Source organism: Salvelinus namaycush, chromosome 4 (assembly GCF_016432855.1).
Source record: "Salvelinus namaycush isolate Seneca chromosome 4, SaNama_1.0, whole genome shotgun sequence".
In the NCBI taxonomy this organism is placed as follows: domain Eukaryota; kingdom Metazoa; phylum Chordata; class Actinopteri; order Salmoniformes; family Salmonidae; genus Salvelinus; species Salvelinus namaycush.
Genome location: NC_052310.1, coordinates 73,496,182 through 73,515,055, shown reverse-complemented (window position 1 = coordinate 73,515,055; position 18,874 = coordinate 73,496,182). Strand labels below are relative to the sequence as shown.

Here is an 18,874-nt window from a genome sequence, read left to right as displayed (position 1 = left end):
CCACAACCCCGCCCGTCCCACATGAGTCAGAGTGCATCTCCTCCACTCCACCTCATCACACACAGCACACAGACACATCAAGCAAAAACAAAACAGTTAAATCTACTACACAGTACAGCGACAAACACAGTTAACTCTACTACACAGTACAGAGACAATCAACACAGTTAACCATACTACACAGTACAGAGACAATCAACACAGTTAACTCTACTACACAGTACAGAGACAATAAACACAGTTAACTCTACTACACAGTACAGAGACAATCAACACAGTTAACTCTACTACACAGTACAGAGACAATCAACACAGTTAAATCTACTACACAGTACAGAGACAATCAACACAGTTAACTCTACTACACATTACAGAGACAATCAACACAGTTAACTCTACTACACAGTACAGAGACAATCAACACAGTTAACTCTACTACACAGTACAGAGACAATCAACACAGTTAACTCTACTACACAGTACAGAGACAATCAACACAGTTAAATCTACTTCCTGGCTGTGTGCTTAGGGTTGCTGTCCTGTTGGAAGGTGAACCTTCGCCCCAGTCTGAGGTCCTGAGCAGGATTCCTCTGTACTTTGCTCCATTCATCTTTCCCTCCGTTCATCCCCACAGCATGATGCTGCCACCACCATGCTTCACCGTAGGGATGGTGCCTGGTTTCCTCCAGACGTAACGCTTGGCATTCAGGCCAAGGAGTTCAATCTTGGTTTCATCAGACCAGAGAACCTTGCTGTCATATGCCTTTTACTGAGGAGTGGCTTCCATCTGGCCACTCTACCATAAAGACCTGATTGGTGGAGTGTTGCATAGATGGTTCTTCTGGAAGGTTCTACCATCTCCACAAAGGAACTCTGGAGCTCTGTCAGAGTGACTATCGGGTTCTTGGTCACCTCCCTGACCAAGGCCCTTCTCCTCCGATTACTCAGTTTGGCTGGCCGGCCAGCTCTTGGAAGAGTCTTGGTGGTTCCAAACTTCTTCTATTGAAGAATGATGGAGGTCAATGTGTTCTTGGGGACCTTCAATGTTTTGGTACCCTTCCCCAGATCTGTGCCTTGACACAATCCTGTCTCGGAGCTCTATGGACAATTCCTTCGACTTCATGGCTTGGTCAATGATCAATGGAAACAGGATGCACCTGAGCTAAATTTTGAGTCTCAGAGCAAGGGGTCTGAATACTTAAGTAAATATGGTATTTCTGTTTTTATTTTTAATAGATATTTCTAAAAACCTGTTTTCGCTTCATCATTATGGGGTATTGTGTGTAGATTGATATATTTTTTATTCATTTTAGAATAAGGCTGTAACGTAACAAAATGTGTAAAAAGTCAAAGGATTTGAATACTTTCCGAATGCACTATATAGTATATAACAAAATACATATTTCTTTATTATTTTCCCCTAACCCTACCACCCCTCCCCTAATTGTAGTAAACTAATGGACAACAATACTTAAGCTTCTACTTCCAGCTTATACATACTATATACAATTTGCCGACAAAAAAACGAAGTTAACTGTAATATAAAATATAGAAGACAGCCAACAAAACAACAATTAACCATAGTACACACAGCACAGCAGCGCAAACACTAACACACAGACAAATGTCAAATCTCCATCACACAGTTTTAAAACACACAACATTCACGACATAAACAGGGATGGTATTGTTAACCTTCTACAGGTTAACAGAGACTAAAACCACCAAAACGTAACAGATATTAGCCTGTTCATTTACATCACAAACAACAAAGTTAACCCTTACTCTGCAGTGTAAAAGCTACACAGTATCGTCAGGCTTTCCCCATGCACCTACCAGCCCCCTCTCCATCCATTGTATTTCTGAGACCCACCTGTGAACATGAATATTAACACTCAGCAGCTTCAGGCTCGTCTTGCTTTCCAGTCCTCACGATTGACCGCACACACACAGCTCTCTGTCCCTGGGGCTGATGACTGCACTGAGCACCACTGAGCATGCCTCACACGCACAGCTCTTTCTCCCTGCGGGTGGTGACTGCACTGAGCACCACAGCTCAACTGAGCATGCCTCACACAAACATGCACACCTCCAAAGCTCACAGTCCTGACCGCCTGCAGCACGAGAACTCCAACCGCAACACTGACCCCTGTTTCTTCCTCCCCTCGATCCCACAGCTAGACTCCCACAATAGCCTCTGGAAGGTACAGCTTCAGAATACACCCCAAAAATTGAGTTACAGGAGAAACGCCTCAAAGTACAGCAGCCAAACATTGTATGCACTGTAGCACTCAGCAGCTCAGCCTCTGACTTCACCTTTGTACGTGCTTTGTGCTTCATAAATCTCCATTTATACCACTCTGTCTGCACCCCACCCCCAGACACAGCTATCGTACACCAGAAATTAGCAGCCATTTAATTAGCCAGCTCCAAAGAGTAGCTAATGCCCAGCCCACACTCTATTGAGTCCTGTCAAACAGCGTCCCACAAAAGGCCCAGAGATGGTCATGAAGATGCAGACAGAGATAGTGTCCAGGCTCCAATTAAAATATGAAACAAAGGGAAAGCACAACTAAAGCACTATGTGGATGAATAATTAAGGAGATCGGATGGATACGGCTTGGCTCCTTGGTGTACAGCAGAAAATTAGTGCCTTAGGCGGGGAGAATGGGGGAAGCAGGCAGAAAGGCAGGTTGCCTACTGTGCCATCCATGCTAAGCTCAGTCAATGGGTGTCAGAGCTGGGAGATGGCTGGGGGATTTAGAAGTGCTGGGGACTAATCCTGAGGAAGTAGACAATTCGGACTGCCATTAACAGAGCCATGACTGGTCTCTCTCGTATTACTGTAAATGGAAGGCTGAGAGATTTAAGACTGAAGAATCATTAGAATCAGAGTGGGAGGTTGTACATAGAGAGTCATAGAGGTGTGTCTCTGTCACCGATATACAGTACAAAGGAGGGTTGGACTTTATTTGCTACAGGGTGGGGACCTTTATACAATTACAAAAACAGACACTATTTAATATAAGTGAACTTTAGAGTTACATCATATCATCATGGAGGTGATATGAATTCACAGTGAATTTCGTCTGCGCAGAGTCTCCTTGAGAAGAGGAATCATACAGCTAGATAAGCCATTCAGATGAGTAGCGTGTAAAGCCTTCTAGCAGGATGAAAGTCAGATCAGGCTACAGGAGGAGTAAACACGCCATGGCATTTCCTGCCTTCTCTCCTGTCTGACTGCCTACAGGAGGAGTAAACACACCATGGCATTTCCTGCCCTCTCTCCTGTCTGACTGTCTACAGGAGGAGTAAACACACCATGGCATTTCCTGCCCTCTCTCCTGTCTGACTGCCTACAGGAGGAGTAAACACACCATGGCATTTCCTGCCCTCTCTCCTGTCTGACTGCCTACAGGAGGAGTAAACACACCATGGCATTTCCTGCCCTCTCTCCTGTCTGACTGTCTACAGGAGGAGTAAACACACCATGGCATTTCCTGCCCTCTCTCCTGTCTGACTGCCTACAGGAGGAGTAAACACGCCATGGCATTTCCTGCCCTCTCTCCTGTCTGACTGCCTACAGGAGGAGTAAACACGCCATGGCATTTCCTGCCCTCTCTCCTGTCTGACTGTCTACAGGAGGAGTAAACACGCCATGGCATTTCCTGCCCTCTCTCCTGTCTGACTGTCTACAGGAGGAGTAAACACACCATGGCATTTCCTGCCCTCTCTCCTGTCTGACTGCCTACAGGAGGAGTAAACACGCCATGGCATTTCCTGCCTTCTCTCCTGTCTGACTGCCTACAGGAGGAGTAAACACGCCATGGCATTTCCTGCCCTCTCTCCTGTCTGACTGTCTACAGGAGGAGTAAACACGCCATGGCATTTCCTGCCCTCTCTCCTGTCTGACTGTCTACAGGAGGAGTAAACACACCATGGCATTTCCTGCCCTCTCTCCTGTCTGACTGTCTACAGGAGGAGTAAACACACCATGGCATTTCCTGCCTTCTCTCCTGTCTGACTGTCTACAGGAGGAGTAAACACACCATGGCATTTCCTGCCTTCTCTCCTGTCTGACTGTCTACAGGAGGAGTAAACACGCCATGGCATTTCCTGCCTTCTCTCCTGTCTGACTGTCTACAGGAGGAGTAAACACGCCATGGCATTTCCTGCCCTCTCTCCTGTCTGACTGTCTACAGGAGGAGTAAACACGCCATGGCATTTCCTGCCTTCTCTCCTGTCTGACTGTCTACAGGAGGAGTAAACACACCATGGCATTTCCTGCCCTCTCTCCTGTCTGACTGTCTACAGGAGGAGTAAACACGCCATGGCATTTCCTGCCTTCTCTCCTGTCTGACTGCCTACAGGAGGAGTAAACACGCCATGGCATTTCCTGCCCTCTCTCCTGTCTGACTGCCTACAGGAGGAGTAAACACACCATGGCATTTCCTGCCCTCTCTCCTGTCTGACTGTCTACAGGAGGAGTAAACACGCCATGGCATTTCCTGCCTTCTCTCCTGTCTGACTGTCTACAGGAGGAGTAAACACACCATGGCATTTCCTGCCCTCTCTCCTGTCTGACTGTCTACAGGAGGAGTAAACACACCATGGCATTTCCTGCCCTCTCTCCTGTCTGACTGCCTACAGGAGGAGTAAACACACCATGGCATTTCCTGCCTTCTCTCCTGTCTGACTGCCTACAGGAGGAGTAAACACACCATGGCATTTCCTGCCCTCTCTCCTGTCTGACTGCCTACAGGAGGAGTAAACACGCCATGGCATTTCCTGCCCTCTCTCCTGTCTGACTGTCTACAGGAGGAGTAAACACGCCATGGCATTTCCTGCCCTCTCTCCTGTCTGACTGTCTACAGGAGGAGTAAACACACCATGGCATTTCCTGCCTTCTCTCCTGTCTGACTGTCTACAGGAGGAGTAAACACGCCATGGCATTTCCTGCCCTCTCTCCTGTCTGACTGTCTACAGGAGGAGTAAACACGCCATGGCATTTCCTGCCCTCTCTCCTGTCTGACTGCCTACAGGAGGAGTAAACACACCATGGCATTTCCTGCCCTCTCTCCTGTCTGACTGTCTACAGGAGGAGTAAACACACCATGGCATTTCCTGCCCTCTCTCCTGTCTGACTGCCTGCTGTACAGCAGCTTGGAGTGAGACTGTAGCTACAGGCATTAGAAAAGTGGAAGTAATTCTTTAATGTGGGAAAGATCTGAACCAATGCTAAGCAAGGATCTCCTGCTCCAATACACACAGCATACAGTAGATTACATAAAAAGCCTGAGAACAATGACAGGTATGGGCCATATTTAAATATATATATATATTACCTTTATTTAACTAGGCAAGTCAGTTAAGAACAAATTATATTTACAATGACCAGCCTGAGGACATTGACAGGCAGGATATGGCCCTCACCTTTGAGCCTGTGGAAGTGGACGGGAACATCACTCTTGATGCTCTTGCTGTCGTCCTCTGTGGAATCAGTGCGCACCGTGGGGGGGTCATTGTGGGCCAGCCAATCGGCCACCTTGCTCTCAGAGGCCATCATGGCGGCCTGTAGGGTGCTGAGATCCTTGCTCCCCGGCTGGGGGGTCTTCTTAGGCCGGGGCCGGTGGTCCGGAGTCAGTTTGGACACATGGTCCTTAATCCTGACCTTGCCAGGGGAGGTGTCATCAAACTCGATGGTGAAGGCGTGAGGTGAGGCGTGGCCCTGAGCGCTGCTGGCGGTGGTAGCAGCAGCCCACTCAGTGTCTTTGGTAGGGATCTCATGAATGCTGTCCTCAGCCATCTGAGTCTCCTTGGTGGGGATCTCAAAGTAGCTGGGCTCAGGACCCAGACCATCCTCCATAGGCCTCTCACTCCTCTTAGGCTCTCTGCCGTCTGTAGGTTCACAGAGAGGAGAACACTGGGGATCAGTATCTAGAGGTCAGAGGTCACGGGCCCCAAATGGGCCGCTGAGCTGTGTCTGTTCTGAGTCTCACCATTAGTCTGAATCAGTGTCTGAGGCCCTGGCAGAACACAGCCCTCTATTTATTCATGTAACCTTTATTTAACTGGGCAAGTCAGTTAAACAACAAATTCTTATTTACAATGACGACCTACCAAAAGGCAAAAGGCCTCCTGCAGGGACAGGGGCAGGGATTAAAATAAAAAATACAGGACAAAACACACATCGCGACAAGAGAGACACCACATAAAGAGAGACCTAAGACAACAACACAGCATGGTAGCAACACAACATGACAACAACATGGTAGCAACACAACATGTCAGCAGCACAACATGGTAGCAGCACAAAACATGGTACAAACATTATTGGGCACAGACAATAGCACAAACGCAAGAAGGTAGAGACAACAATATATCAAGCAAAGCAGCCACAACTGTCAGTAAGAAGAGATGGAGATAAAACGGTCCAGTTTGAGAGTTTGTTGCAGCTCGTTCCAGTCTCTAGCTGAAGCGAACTGAAAAGACGAGCGACCCAGGAATGTGTGTACTTTGGGGACCTTTAACAGAATGTGACTGGAAGGAATGGGTGTTTTATGTGGAGGATGAGGGCTGCAGTAGGTATCTCAGATAGTGGGGAGGGGGGAGTGAGGCCTAAGAGTGTTTTATAAATAAGCATCAACCAGTGTGACTTGGCACGAGTATACAGAGATGACCAGTTTACAGAGGAGTATAGAGTGCAGTGATGTGTCCTATAAGGAGCATTGGTGGGAAAACAGGTCAGGCTGTGCTGGGGCCCAGGCAGACAGGCACAAAGCCATGTAGTGTCACTTACTTAATAATGTCACTTACTTAATAATGATTGTGTAACTTCATTTGATTATGTGGCAAGGCATTATGGCATATGTAGACCATCTAGTTTATACGTATGACAAAGTGAGCAGCTGAGTTGTTCTTGGAAAATACAGGTTCGTTTTGTACATTTCCTCCCTTATGGAGTAAGGGAACAATATCAAAGTCAAATATTCAAAGTACAATACCTAATGGGATTTAGGATCCCCCTATAAGGCCAAATCTTTCTCGAAAGTTATATCTTTCAATTCAACTTGAAAGTAAGTAATGTTTGTATCTCTTTGAAAACAGATATGCTCCTGAAAGCATGACTGCAAATAACTGTGGCTTTCAACAAAGTAAAAAATGGAGTGAAATGGGACATAACGTTGTCCATTTAGAGAACTATATTCAAACTGATACCCCTTGCATCAGGTCCTACATTATAGTCACCAACAGGTCTGGTGGTAAATAAGGCTTTCAGGTTTCATCCTATCCAAGCATCAAACAAATACCCACTGCTTCCACAAACAAGACCACCACAACCTAAGCTTAGAACCTCCCTTTTTTTAAATAAATACTACCACTCTTCCTCTAAAGATTTCATGATGAATCATGTGACTCAATTCTAAACCACTGAGGGTCACGGTGGTCATTCATTTAACAGGAACACTGTACATTAGAGCAGTGGTTCCCAACCTTTTTCGGTTACTATACAACCAACTGAATTCTGCTCTGTCCGGTGTACCCCTGAAGTACCCCCTCATGTGCATTTTACCAGTAGGTCTATGGTCTCATGAGTCTTCTCAAGTATCCCCATGGGTCCTAGTACCCCTGGTTGGGAACCACTGCATTAGAGTGCATGAGACACACACACAGAATAACTAACATCACCCATGTTAATACATATTCATGACAGAACATTACTAACAACACCCATATTAATACATATTCATGACAGAACATTACTAACAACACCCATATTAATACATATTTATGACAGAGCATTACTAACACCCATATTAATACATATTCATGACAGAGCATTACTAACAACAACCATGTTAATACATATTTATAACAGAGCATTACTAACACCCATATTAATACATATTTATGACAGTAACCACATAACAGTATAAACCTAAGTAGTCTGGTAGGACTTTTAACTGTTTTACCCTTATTAATCAACCTCTTCACTGACATGTTCAACCTCTCCCTGACCGAGTCTGTAATACCTACATGTTCCAAGCAGACCACCATAGTCCCTGTGCCCAAGAAAACGAAGGTAACCCGCCTAAATGACTACAACGCTGTACTACTCATGTCAGTAGCCATGAAGTGCTTTGAAAGGCTGGTCATGGCTCACATCAACACCATCATCCCAGAAACCCTAGACCCACTCCAATTTGCATACCTCCCCAACAGATGACGCAATCTCAATCGCACTCCACACTGTCCTTTCCCACCTGGACAAAAGGAACACCAATGTGAGAATGCTGTTCACTGACTACAGCTCAGCGTTCAACACCATAGTGCCCACGAAGCTCATCACTAAGCTAAGGACTCTGGGACTAAACACCTCCATCTGCAACTGGATCCTGGACTTCCTGACGGGCCACCCCCAGGTGGTATGGGTAGGCAACAACACATCTGCCATGCTTATCCTCAATACTGGGGCCCCTCACGGGTGCATGCTTAGTCCCCTCCTGTACTCCCTGTTCACCCACGACTGCGTGGCCAAACACGACTCTATCACCATCATTAAGTTTGCTGATGACACAACAGTGGTAGGCCTGATCACCGACAACAGTGAGACAGACTATAGGGAGGAGGTTAGAGACCTGGCAGTGTGGTGCCATGACAACAACCTCTACCTCAATGTGAGCAAGACAAAGGAGCTGATCATGGACTACAGGAAAAGGAGGGCCGAACAGACCCCCATTAACATTGACGGGGCTGTAGTGAAGAGGGTGGAGAGTTTCATGTTCCTTGGTCTCCACATCACTAACGAACTATCATGATGCACACACACCAAGACAGTTGTGAAGACGTCTGGACGGCCTTCCCCCACTCCACCCCAGCACCTATTGGGTGTCCTACAGCCACCAAGCCTGGCCTAATCTTTAATCCTGTTACTCCTGCCCAGCACAACTTAATGGGATCCTCTGGACCAACACAAACACACACCATGCATATCCACACGGTGTACTGAGTCACATGGCCATTACCCTCCATACACAAAGACCGGATGAGCCGGGGAATTAACATGAAGCCACCATCTCACTACTTACAGAAAGTATTCTTTATGTTCCAAGTTGGCATATAGTTCTGTTAGAACACCAGCATTACTTCAGAACACACATTACATAGAGGCCAATAATCAACCAGGAACACCAGCCAGTTCAGAAAAAGAGATCCCACGGAAAAAGATAGTTCATGTTGATTTGACCTCGAGCCATCAAGAATGTCATTTAATTGTCATTTGTGTTCATGAAAGAGTGCCAATTAATATTTGATCATGTCCTAGAGTAGCTCATCTAATGTACTGTACATTTAATCATATCCTAGAGTAGCTCATCTAATGCACTGTACATTTAATCATGTCCTAGAGTAGCTCATCTAATGCACTGTACATTTAATCATGTCCTAGAGTAGCTCATCTAATGTACTGTACATTTAATCATGTCCTAGAGTAGCTCATCTAATGTACTGTACATTTAATCATGTCCTAGAGTAGCTCATCTAATGTACTGTAAATTTAATTAATCATGTCCTAGAGTAGCTCATGTAATGTACTGTACATTTAATTAATCATGTTCTAGAGTAGCTCATCTAATGCACTGTACATTTAATCATGTCCTAGAGTAGCTCATCTAATGTACTGTACATTTAATCGTGTCCTAGAGTAGCTCATCTAATGTACTGTACATTTAATTAATCATGTTCTAGAGTAGCTCATCTAATGCACTGTACATTTAATGAATCATGTCCTAGAGTAGCTCATGTAATGTACTGTACATTTAATGAATCATGTCCTAGAGTAGCTCATCTAATGCACTGTACATTTAATGAATCATGTTCTAGAGTAGCTCATCTAATGCACTGTACATTTAATTAATCATGTTCTAGAGTAGCTCATCTAATGCACTGTACATGTAATAATGTCCTAGAGTAGCTCTGTAACGGCTGTCCTCCTCCTCTTCGGAAGAAGAGGAGGAGTAGGGATTGGACCAAAGCGCAGCGTGATAATTTGACATAACGAAGTTTATTAAAGTAAAGACGAAAAACCGAAAACACTTCAACAAACTACAAAATAACAAAACGACGTAGACAGACCTGAACATGGAACTTACATAAATACACGAAGAACTCACGAACAGGAACAGACTACAAACAAACGATACAGTCCCGTGTGGTAACATATACGGACACAGGAGACAACCACCCACAAACAAACAGTGTGAACAGCCTACCTTTATATGGTTCTCAATCAGAGGAAACGTCAAACACCTGTCCCTGATTGAGAACCATATAAGGCTAATTACACATGACCTAAACATAGAAACACAAAACATAGAATGCCCACCCCAACTCACGCCCTGACCAACTAAACACATACAAAATTAACAGAAAACAGGTCAGGAACGTGACAAGCTCATGTAATGTACTGTACATTTAATCATGTCCTAGAGTAGCTCATCTAATGCACTGTACATTTAATCATGTCCTAGAGTAGCTCATCTAATGTACTGAAACATGTGTGCATGCATCTGATCATCTTGCCAACATTTGAAACATATCATTTCATACTTGAGATATGATGAGGTCAAGTTGGTTCTTACCTGCCCCAGAGCTGTCATGCTTCTTCCCATACGTCTTGGTCTCCTGCTTGAAGGAGTTCTCATCGTCTGCATCCCCATCCCCCCACCAAGATGGCTGTCCATACAGAGGTGTTCCCCGGTGCGAGGCTGCTATGTCCCCTATAACACAAACACAAGAGGTATCACACAGTTTAGATTTAATGTATGACATTCGTCAAGGGGTGTTTGACAAAATAAATGAAGTCAATTGGTACAGTAACTGGCCAGTAGTTACTGTGACTGTTCCTGAGCAGCTGCACTGTGTCTTTTTGTAAGGGGTGTGAACTGGCGGCAGAGAAGTCAGACGCAGGAGAGAAATAACTGTTTCCAACGGCGCAGTTTATTAACAAAACAATAAAATGGTACATAACCCAACGCACACCAGGACAGACGTGCACAAACACTTACAATAAACAATCACCGACAAGGACATGAGGGGGAACAGAGGGTTAAATACACAACATGTAATTGATGGGATTGAAACAAGGTGTTAAGGAAGACCAGACAAAACCAATGGAAAATGAAAAGAGGATCAGCGATGGCTAGAAGGTCGGTGACTTCGACCGCCGAACGCCGCCCGAACAAGGAGAGGGACCGACTTCGGTGGAAGTCGTGACACTTTTAATTCATCTGTCCTGGATGATGGGACTTAGAGCAGTGGTTTGGCTTTAGACGTTCCCCTGACCTAGATTACCCAATCAGCAGAAAAATGAGGCACAAACCCATCAACACCAACCTCTGCTCCACTATCTAACTACCTTCTCTCCCCACTGCCAAAGGCCTGAACTTCTAACTACCTTCTCCTCTCCCCACTTTGACTTCACCCAGCTAAATCCAGCTGGGATGTTAATATGGGTGTGACTTCACAGACCATGCAAATAGTATTTGTTAGTTGAAGCCAGGTCTGGGACACAATGTGTAGGCCCATTTACTGCCAACAATGTCGCAATAGCAAAATGGAACCCAATATTCACTCCGGGCTGCAGTGTAAGCAAGCACTGACTTTGCATATGAACAAAACCCAAAGAATGCACTAATCCAAAGAATGCACTAATCCAAAGAATGCACTAATCCAAAGAATGCACTAATTGCAGTGTGCATTCACAGAGGACTGTGTTCAAAATGCATATAAATGCCTATTATTGCTACAAGATTAGTGACGAGCCTATAAATGCTGCAAGATTGTTTTGCCTGCCTGCATAACATCTCCAGTTAACCTATGGTGGTGTGCTGAAGAGAGGAAAGGGAACATACGGTGACTGTCTGACTGCAAAGAGGAAAGGGACCATACGGTGACTGTCTGACTACAAAGAGGAAAGGGAACATACGGTCTGACTGCCTGACTACAAAGAGGAAAGGGAACATACGGTCTGACTGCAGAGAGGAAAGGGAACATACGGTCTGACTGCAGAGAGGAAAGGGAACATACGGTCTGACTGCAGAGAGGAAAGGGAACATACGGTCTGACTGCAGAGAGGAAAGGGAACATACGGTCTGACTGCAGAGAGGAAAGGGAACATACGGTCTGACTGCAGAGAGGAAAGGGAACATACGGTCTGACTGCAGAGAGGAAAGGGAACATTCGGTCTGACTGCAGAGAGGAAAGGGAACATACGGTGACTGTCTGACTACAAAGAGGAAAGGGAACATACGGTGACTGTCTGACTGCAGAGAGGAAAGGGAATATACGGTGACTGTCTGACTGCAAAGAGGAAAGAGAACATACGGTGACTGTCTGACTGCAGAGAGGAAAGGGAACATACGGTCTGACTGCAGAGAGGAAAGGGAACATACGGTGACTGTCTGACTACAAAGAGGAAAGGGAACATACGGTGACTGTCTGACTACAAAGAGGAAAGGGAACATACGGTGACTGTCTGACTGCAGAGAGGAAAGGGAACATACGGTAACTGCCTGTCTGTGAATCAGCGGGGGGAATAATACATTAGTATTAAAAGGACAATTAGCAGGCTTCAATATCCAGGTGGCAGAGAACCCGACAAGGAGGAACACATGTAAACGCTTCCCGCCTCCTATTTTTTAATGGTTGTCGAGTAATAAAGGAGACATATGTGTGGATGTGGCTCCCCCTATCATTACAGGCCCTCTGCTGAAGGCCCCCACTGCAGATGCTGTATTTAGACACATAATGGGTGGCAAGCCGGGTTAAATGTAATGTTCACTGGACTTGTGTGTGTTAAGCCTGATGCCCCATATGACAGTGTTAGAACATCTGTTGTTTTGATCCTGATACTATAGACCAGGGTTCCTTAACTGGCGGACCGCGGGTGGTTTAAGTTTCTGAGCAAAATAAATAATGTATATGTGCAGTACCACTCAAAGGTTTGGACACACCTACTCATTCAAGGGTTTTTCTTCATTTCTACTATTTTCCACTTAGTAGAATAATAGTGAATACATCAAAACTATGAAAAAATACAGATGGAATCATGTAGTTACCAAAACAGTGTTAAACAAATCAAAATATATTTCATATTTGAGATTCTTCAAAGTAGCCACCCTTTGCCTTGATGACAGCTTTGCACACTCTTGGCATTTTCTCAACCAGCATGAGGGATGCTTTTCCAACAATCTTGAAGGAGTTCCCACATATTCTGAACACTTATTGGTTGCTTTTCCTTCACTCTGCAGTCCAATTCATCCCAAACCATCTCAATTTGGTTGAGGTCGGGTGATTGTGGAGGCCAGGTCATCTGATGCAGCACTCCATCACTCTCCTTCTTGGTCAAATAGCCCTTACACAGCCTGGAGGTGTGTTGTGTCATTGTCCTGTCTAAAAACAAATGATAGTCCCACTAAGCACAAACCAGATGGGATCGCTGCAGAATGCTGTGGTAGCCATGCTGGTTAAGCGTGCCTTGAATTTTTTATAAATCACTGACAGTGTCACCAGCAAAGCACCCCCACACCATCACACCTCCTCCTCCATGCTTCATGGTGGGAACCATACATGCAGAGATCATCCGTTCACTTACTCTGCGTCTCACAAAGACACGGCGGTTGGGACCAAAAATCTCCAAATCGAATTTCATTAGTCAATGTGCAGAATACAACAGGTGTAGACCTGACAGTGAAATGCTTACTTACGAGCCCATAACTAACAATGCAGTTTAAAAAATACAGGTAAGAATAAGAAATAAAAGTAACAAGTAATTAAAGAGCAGCAGTAAATTAACACAAACAAGACTATATACAGCGGGGTACCGGTACAGAGTCAATGTGTGGGGGCACCGCTGAGTTGAGGTAATATGTACATGTAGGTATAATTATTAAAGTGACTATGCATTGATGATACCAACTGAGAGTAGAAGCGGTGTAACTGGGGGGGGGGGGGGGGCAATGCAAATAGTCTGGGGGGCCATTTGATTAGATGTTCAGGAGTCTTATGGCTTGGGGGTAGAAGCTGTTTAGAAGCCTCTATGACCTAGACTTGGCACTCCGGTACCGCTTGTCAATGACTAGGGTGGCTGGAGGGCCTTCCTCTGACACCGCCTGGTATAGAGGTCCTGGATGGCAGGAAGCTTGGGCCATTCGCACTACCCTCTGTAGTGCCTTGCGGTCAGAGGCGAAGCAGTTGCCAAACCAGGCAGTGATGCAACCAGTCATGATGCTCACAGTGGTGCAGCTGCAGAACCTATTGAGGATCTGAGGACCCATGTCAAATCTTTTCAGTCTCCTAAGGAGGAATAGGTTTTGTTGTGCCCTCTTTACGACTGTCTTGGTGTGCTTGGACCATGTTAGTTTGTTGGTGATGTGGACACCAAGGAACTTGAAGCTCTCAACCTGCTCCACTGCAGCCCCGTCGATGAGAATGAGGGCGTGCTCGGTCCTCTTTTTCCTGTTGTCCACAATCATCTCCTTTGTCTTGATCACGTTGAGGGAGAGGTTGTTGTCCTGGCACCACACAGCCAGGTCTCTGACCTCCTCCCTATAGGCTGTCTCGTCATTGTCGTTGATCAGGCCTACCACTGTTGTGTCATCTGCAAACTTAATGATGGGGTTGGAGTTGTGCCTGATCGTGCAGTCATGAGTGAACAGGGAGTACAGGAGGGGACTGAGCACGCACCCCTGAGGAGCCCCTGTGTTGAGGATCAGCGTGGCAGATCTGTTGTTACCTACCCTTACCACCTGGGGATGGCTCATCAGGAAGTCCAGGATCCAGTTGCAAAGGGAGGTGTTTAGTCCCAGAGTCCGTGGCTTATTGATGAGCTTTGAGGGCACTATGGTGTTGAACGCTGAGCTGTAGTCAATCAATAGAATTCTCACATAGGTGTTCGTTTTGTCCAGGTAGGAAAGGGCAGTGTGGAGTGCAAAAGAGATTGCATCATCTGTGAATCTGTTTGGGCGGTATGCAAATTGGAGTGGGTCTAGGGTTTCTGGGATAATGGTGTTGATGTGAGCCATGACCAGCCTTTCAAAGCACTTCATGGCTACAGACGTGAGTGCTACGGGTCGGTAGTCATATAGTGGTCTGCTTAAAACATGTTGGTATTACAGAATCAGACAGTTAGAGGTTGAAAATGTCAGTGAAGACACCTGCCAGGTGGTCAGAGCATGCTCGGAGTACACGTCCTGGTAATTCGTCTGGCCCCGTGGCCTTGTGAATGTTGACCTGTTGAAAGATCTTACTCACATCGGCTGCGGAGTGCGTGATCACACAGTTTTCCGGAACAGCTAGTGCTCTCAAGCATGTTTATGTGTTATTTGCCTCGAAGCGAGCATAGAAGTAGTTTAGCTCGTCTAGTAGGCTCATGTCACTGGGCAGCTCTCGGCTGTGCATCCCTTTGTAGTCTGTAATGGTTTGCAAGCCCTGCCACATCTGACGAGTGTCAGAACCGGTTTAGTACAATTCGATCTTAGTCCTGTATTTACGCTTTGCCTGTTTGATGGTTCGTCGGAGGGCATAGCAGGATTTCTTATAAGCTTCCGGGTTAGAGTCCTGCTCCTTGAAAGTGGCAGCTCTAGCCTTTATCTCAGTACGGATGTTGCCTGTAATCCATGGCTTCTGGTTGGGGTATGTACGTACGGTCTCTGTGGGGACGATGCTATTGATGAAGTCAGTGACTGATGTGGTGTACTCCAATGCTATCGGAGGACTGGAACATATTCCAGTCTGTGCTAGCAAAACAGTCCTGTAGCTTAGCATCTGCTTTATCTGACAACTTTTTTATTGATCTAGTCACTGGTGCTTCCTGCTTTAATTTTTGCTTGTAAGCAGGAATCAGGAGGATACAATTATTGTCAGATTTGCCAAATGAAGGGCATGGGAGAGCTTTGTATGCGTCTCTGTGTGTGGAGTAAAGGTGGTCCATAGTTGATTTCCCTCTGGTTGTACATTTAACATGCTGATAGAAATTTGGTAAAACGGATTTAAGTTTAAAGTCTCCGGTTACTAGGAGCGCCGCCTCTGGGTGAGCGTTTTCTTGTTTACTTATGGTGGAATACAGCTCATTCATTGCTGTCTTAGTGCCAGCCTCAGTCTGTGGTGGTATGTAAAAAGCTTTGAAAAATACAGATGAAAACTCTCTAGGTAGATAGTGTGGTCTACAGCTTATCATGAGATACTCTACCTCAGGCGAGCAATAGCTTGAGACTTCCTTAGATATTGTGCACCAGCTGTTGTTTACAAAAATAGATTGTTCGCCGCCCCTTGTCTTGCCAGACGCCGCTGTTCTATCCTGCCGGTACAGCGTATAACCAGCCAGCTGTATGTTGATAGTGTCGTCGTTCAGTCACGATTTCATGAAACATAAGATATCACAGTTTTGAATGTCCCGTTGGTAGTTTAATCTTCCGAATAGGTCATCTATTTTATTCTCCAAAGAATGCACGTTTGCAAACAGAATGGAAGTAAGTGGAGGTTTATTTGATCACCTACGAATTCTCAGAAGGCAGCCCGCACTTTGGCTCCATTTTCTCTGCCTTCTCTTCACGCAAATACCGGGGATCTGGGCCTGATTCCGAGAAAGCAGTATATAGTTCGCATCGGGTTCGTTAGACTCGTTAAAGGAAAAAAAGGATTCTGCCAGTCCGTGGTGAGTTATTGTCGGTCAAAAGAGACGGTAGTGGCAACATTATGTACAAAATAAGTAAAACAATAAGTCACAAACAACGCAAATAAACAAACAAAAAAAACACAATCGGTAAAACATCAGCCTTCCTCTCCAGCGCCAGATTTCCACCAGTCTAATGTCCATTGCTCGTGTTTCTTGGCCCAAGCAAGTCTCTTATCATTATTGCTGTCCTTTAGTAGTGGTTTCTTTGTAGAAATTCGACCATGAAGGCCTGATTCACACAGTCTCCTCTGAACAGTTGATGTTGAGATGCGTCTTACTTGTACTCTGTGAAGCATTTATTTGGGCTGCAATTTCTGAGGCTGGTAACTCTAATGAACTTATCCTCTGCAGCAGAGGTAACTGTGTCTTCCATTCCTGTGGTGGTCCTCATGAGAGACAGTTTCATCATAGCGCTTGATGGTTTTTGCAACTGCACATTTTCTGTATTGACTGACCTTCATGTCTTAAAGTAATGATGGACTGTCATTTCTCTTTGCTTATTTGAGCTGTTCTTGCCATAATATGTACTTGGTCTTTTACCAAATAGGGCTATCTTCTCTATACCCCCCTACCTTGTCACAACACAACTGATTGGCTCAAATGCATTAAGGAAATAAATTCCACAAATTAACTTTTAAGATGGCACACATGTTAATTTAAATGCATTCCAGGTGACTACCTCATGAAGCTGGTTGAGAGAATGCCAAAAGTGTGCAATGCTGTCATCAAGGCAAAGGGTGGCTACACTGAAGAATCTCAAATATAAAATATATTTTGATTTGTTTAACACTTTTTTGGTTACTACATGATTCCATATGTGTTATTTCATAATTTTTATGTCTTCAACATTATTCTACAATTTAGAAAATAGAAAAAATGAAGAAAAACACTGGAATGAGTAGGCGTTCTAAAACTTTTGACTGGTACTATATCATTTTTAGAAATAATATTAATTGTTGGACAAAACCTACTGAAAAAACACCAGGAAATCAGCTCCCAAGTTATTTTAATTTTGGAAATCTGTTCCAAACTATTCCCATGCATAATAAAGAAACACATTATCATATATAAATGTAAGCTACAGTTGAAGTCGGAAGTTTACATACACTTAGGTTGGAATCATTAAAACTCGTTTTTCAACCACTCCACAAATTTCTTGTTAACAAACTATAATTTTGGCAAGTCGGTTAGGGCATCTACTTTGTGTATGACACAAGTCCTTTTTCCAACAATTGTTTACAGACAGATTATTTCACTTATAATTCACTGTATCACAATTCCAGTGGGTCAGAAGTTTTCATACACTAAGTTGACTGTGCCTTTAAACATCTTGAAAAGTTCCAGAAAATTATGTCATCGCTTTAGAAGCTTCAGGTAGGCTAATTGACTGAAATTGAGTCAATTGGAGGTGTACCTGTGGATGTATTTCAAGGCCTACTGTAACGGCTGTCGAGGAGGAGTAGGGATTGGACCAAAGCGCAGCGTTGTGATATGACATGATATTTATTAAACAAGACGAAAACTAAACACACTTGAGAATTTACAAAATAATAAACGAAGTCAACAGACCTGAACAAACGAACTTACATATACACGAAGAACGCATGAACAGGTACAGACGACACAAACGAACGAACAAACGAAACAGTCCCGTGTGGTGCACAGACACAGAAGACAATCACCCACAAACAAACAGTGTGAACAGCCTACCTTTATATGGTTCTCAATCAGAGGAAACGTCAAACACCTGTCCCTGATTGAGAACCATATAAGGCTAATTACCAATGACCTAAACATAGAAACACAAAACATAGAATGCCCACCCCAACTCACGCCCTGACCAACTAAACACATACAAAAACAACAGAAAACAGGTCAGGAACGTGACACCTACCTTCAAACTCAGTGCCTCTTTGCTTGACATCATGGGAAAATCAAAGGAAATCAGCAAAGACCTCACAAAATAAATTGTAGACCTCCACAAGTCTGGTTCATCCTTAGGAGCAATTTCCAAATACCTGAAGGTACCATGTTCATCTGTACAAACAATAGTACGCAAGTATAAACACCATGGGACCATGCAGCCGTCATACCGATCAGGAAGGAGACGCGTTCTGTCTCCTAGAGATGAACGTACTT

At 44.7% G+C, this 18,874-nt stretch overlaps 1 protein-coding gene across 1 annotated transcript in view; it reads right to left on the bottom strand.

The window, feature by feature from the left end:
* LOC120046808 (centrosomal protein of 170 kDa-like) overlaps positions 1-18,874 on the bottom strand; it is a 72,515-nt gene that overhangs the window by 35,976 nt on the left and 17,665 nt on the right. The window contains exons 6-7 of the mRNA XM_038992323.1: positions 10,641-10,778; positions 5,434-5,898 (exon numbers count right to left, since the gene is read on the bottom strand). Coding sequence (XP_038848251.1) covers positions 5,434-5,898; positions 10,641-10,778 — 603 coding nt within the window. The remainder of the gene's footprint in view (positions 1-5,433; positions 5,899-10,640; positions 10,779-18,874) is intronic.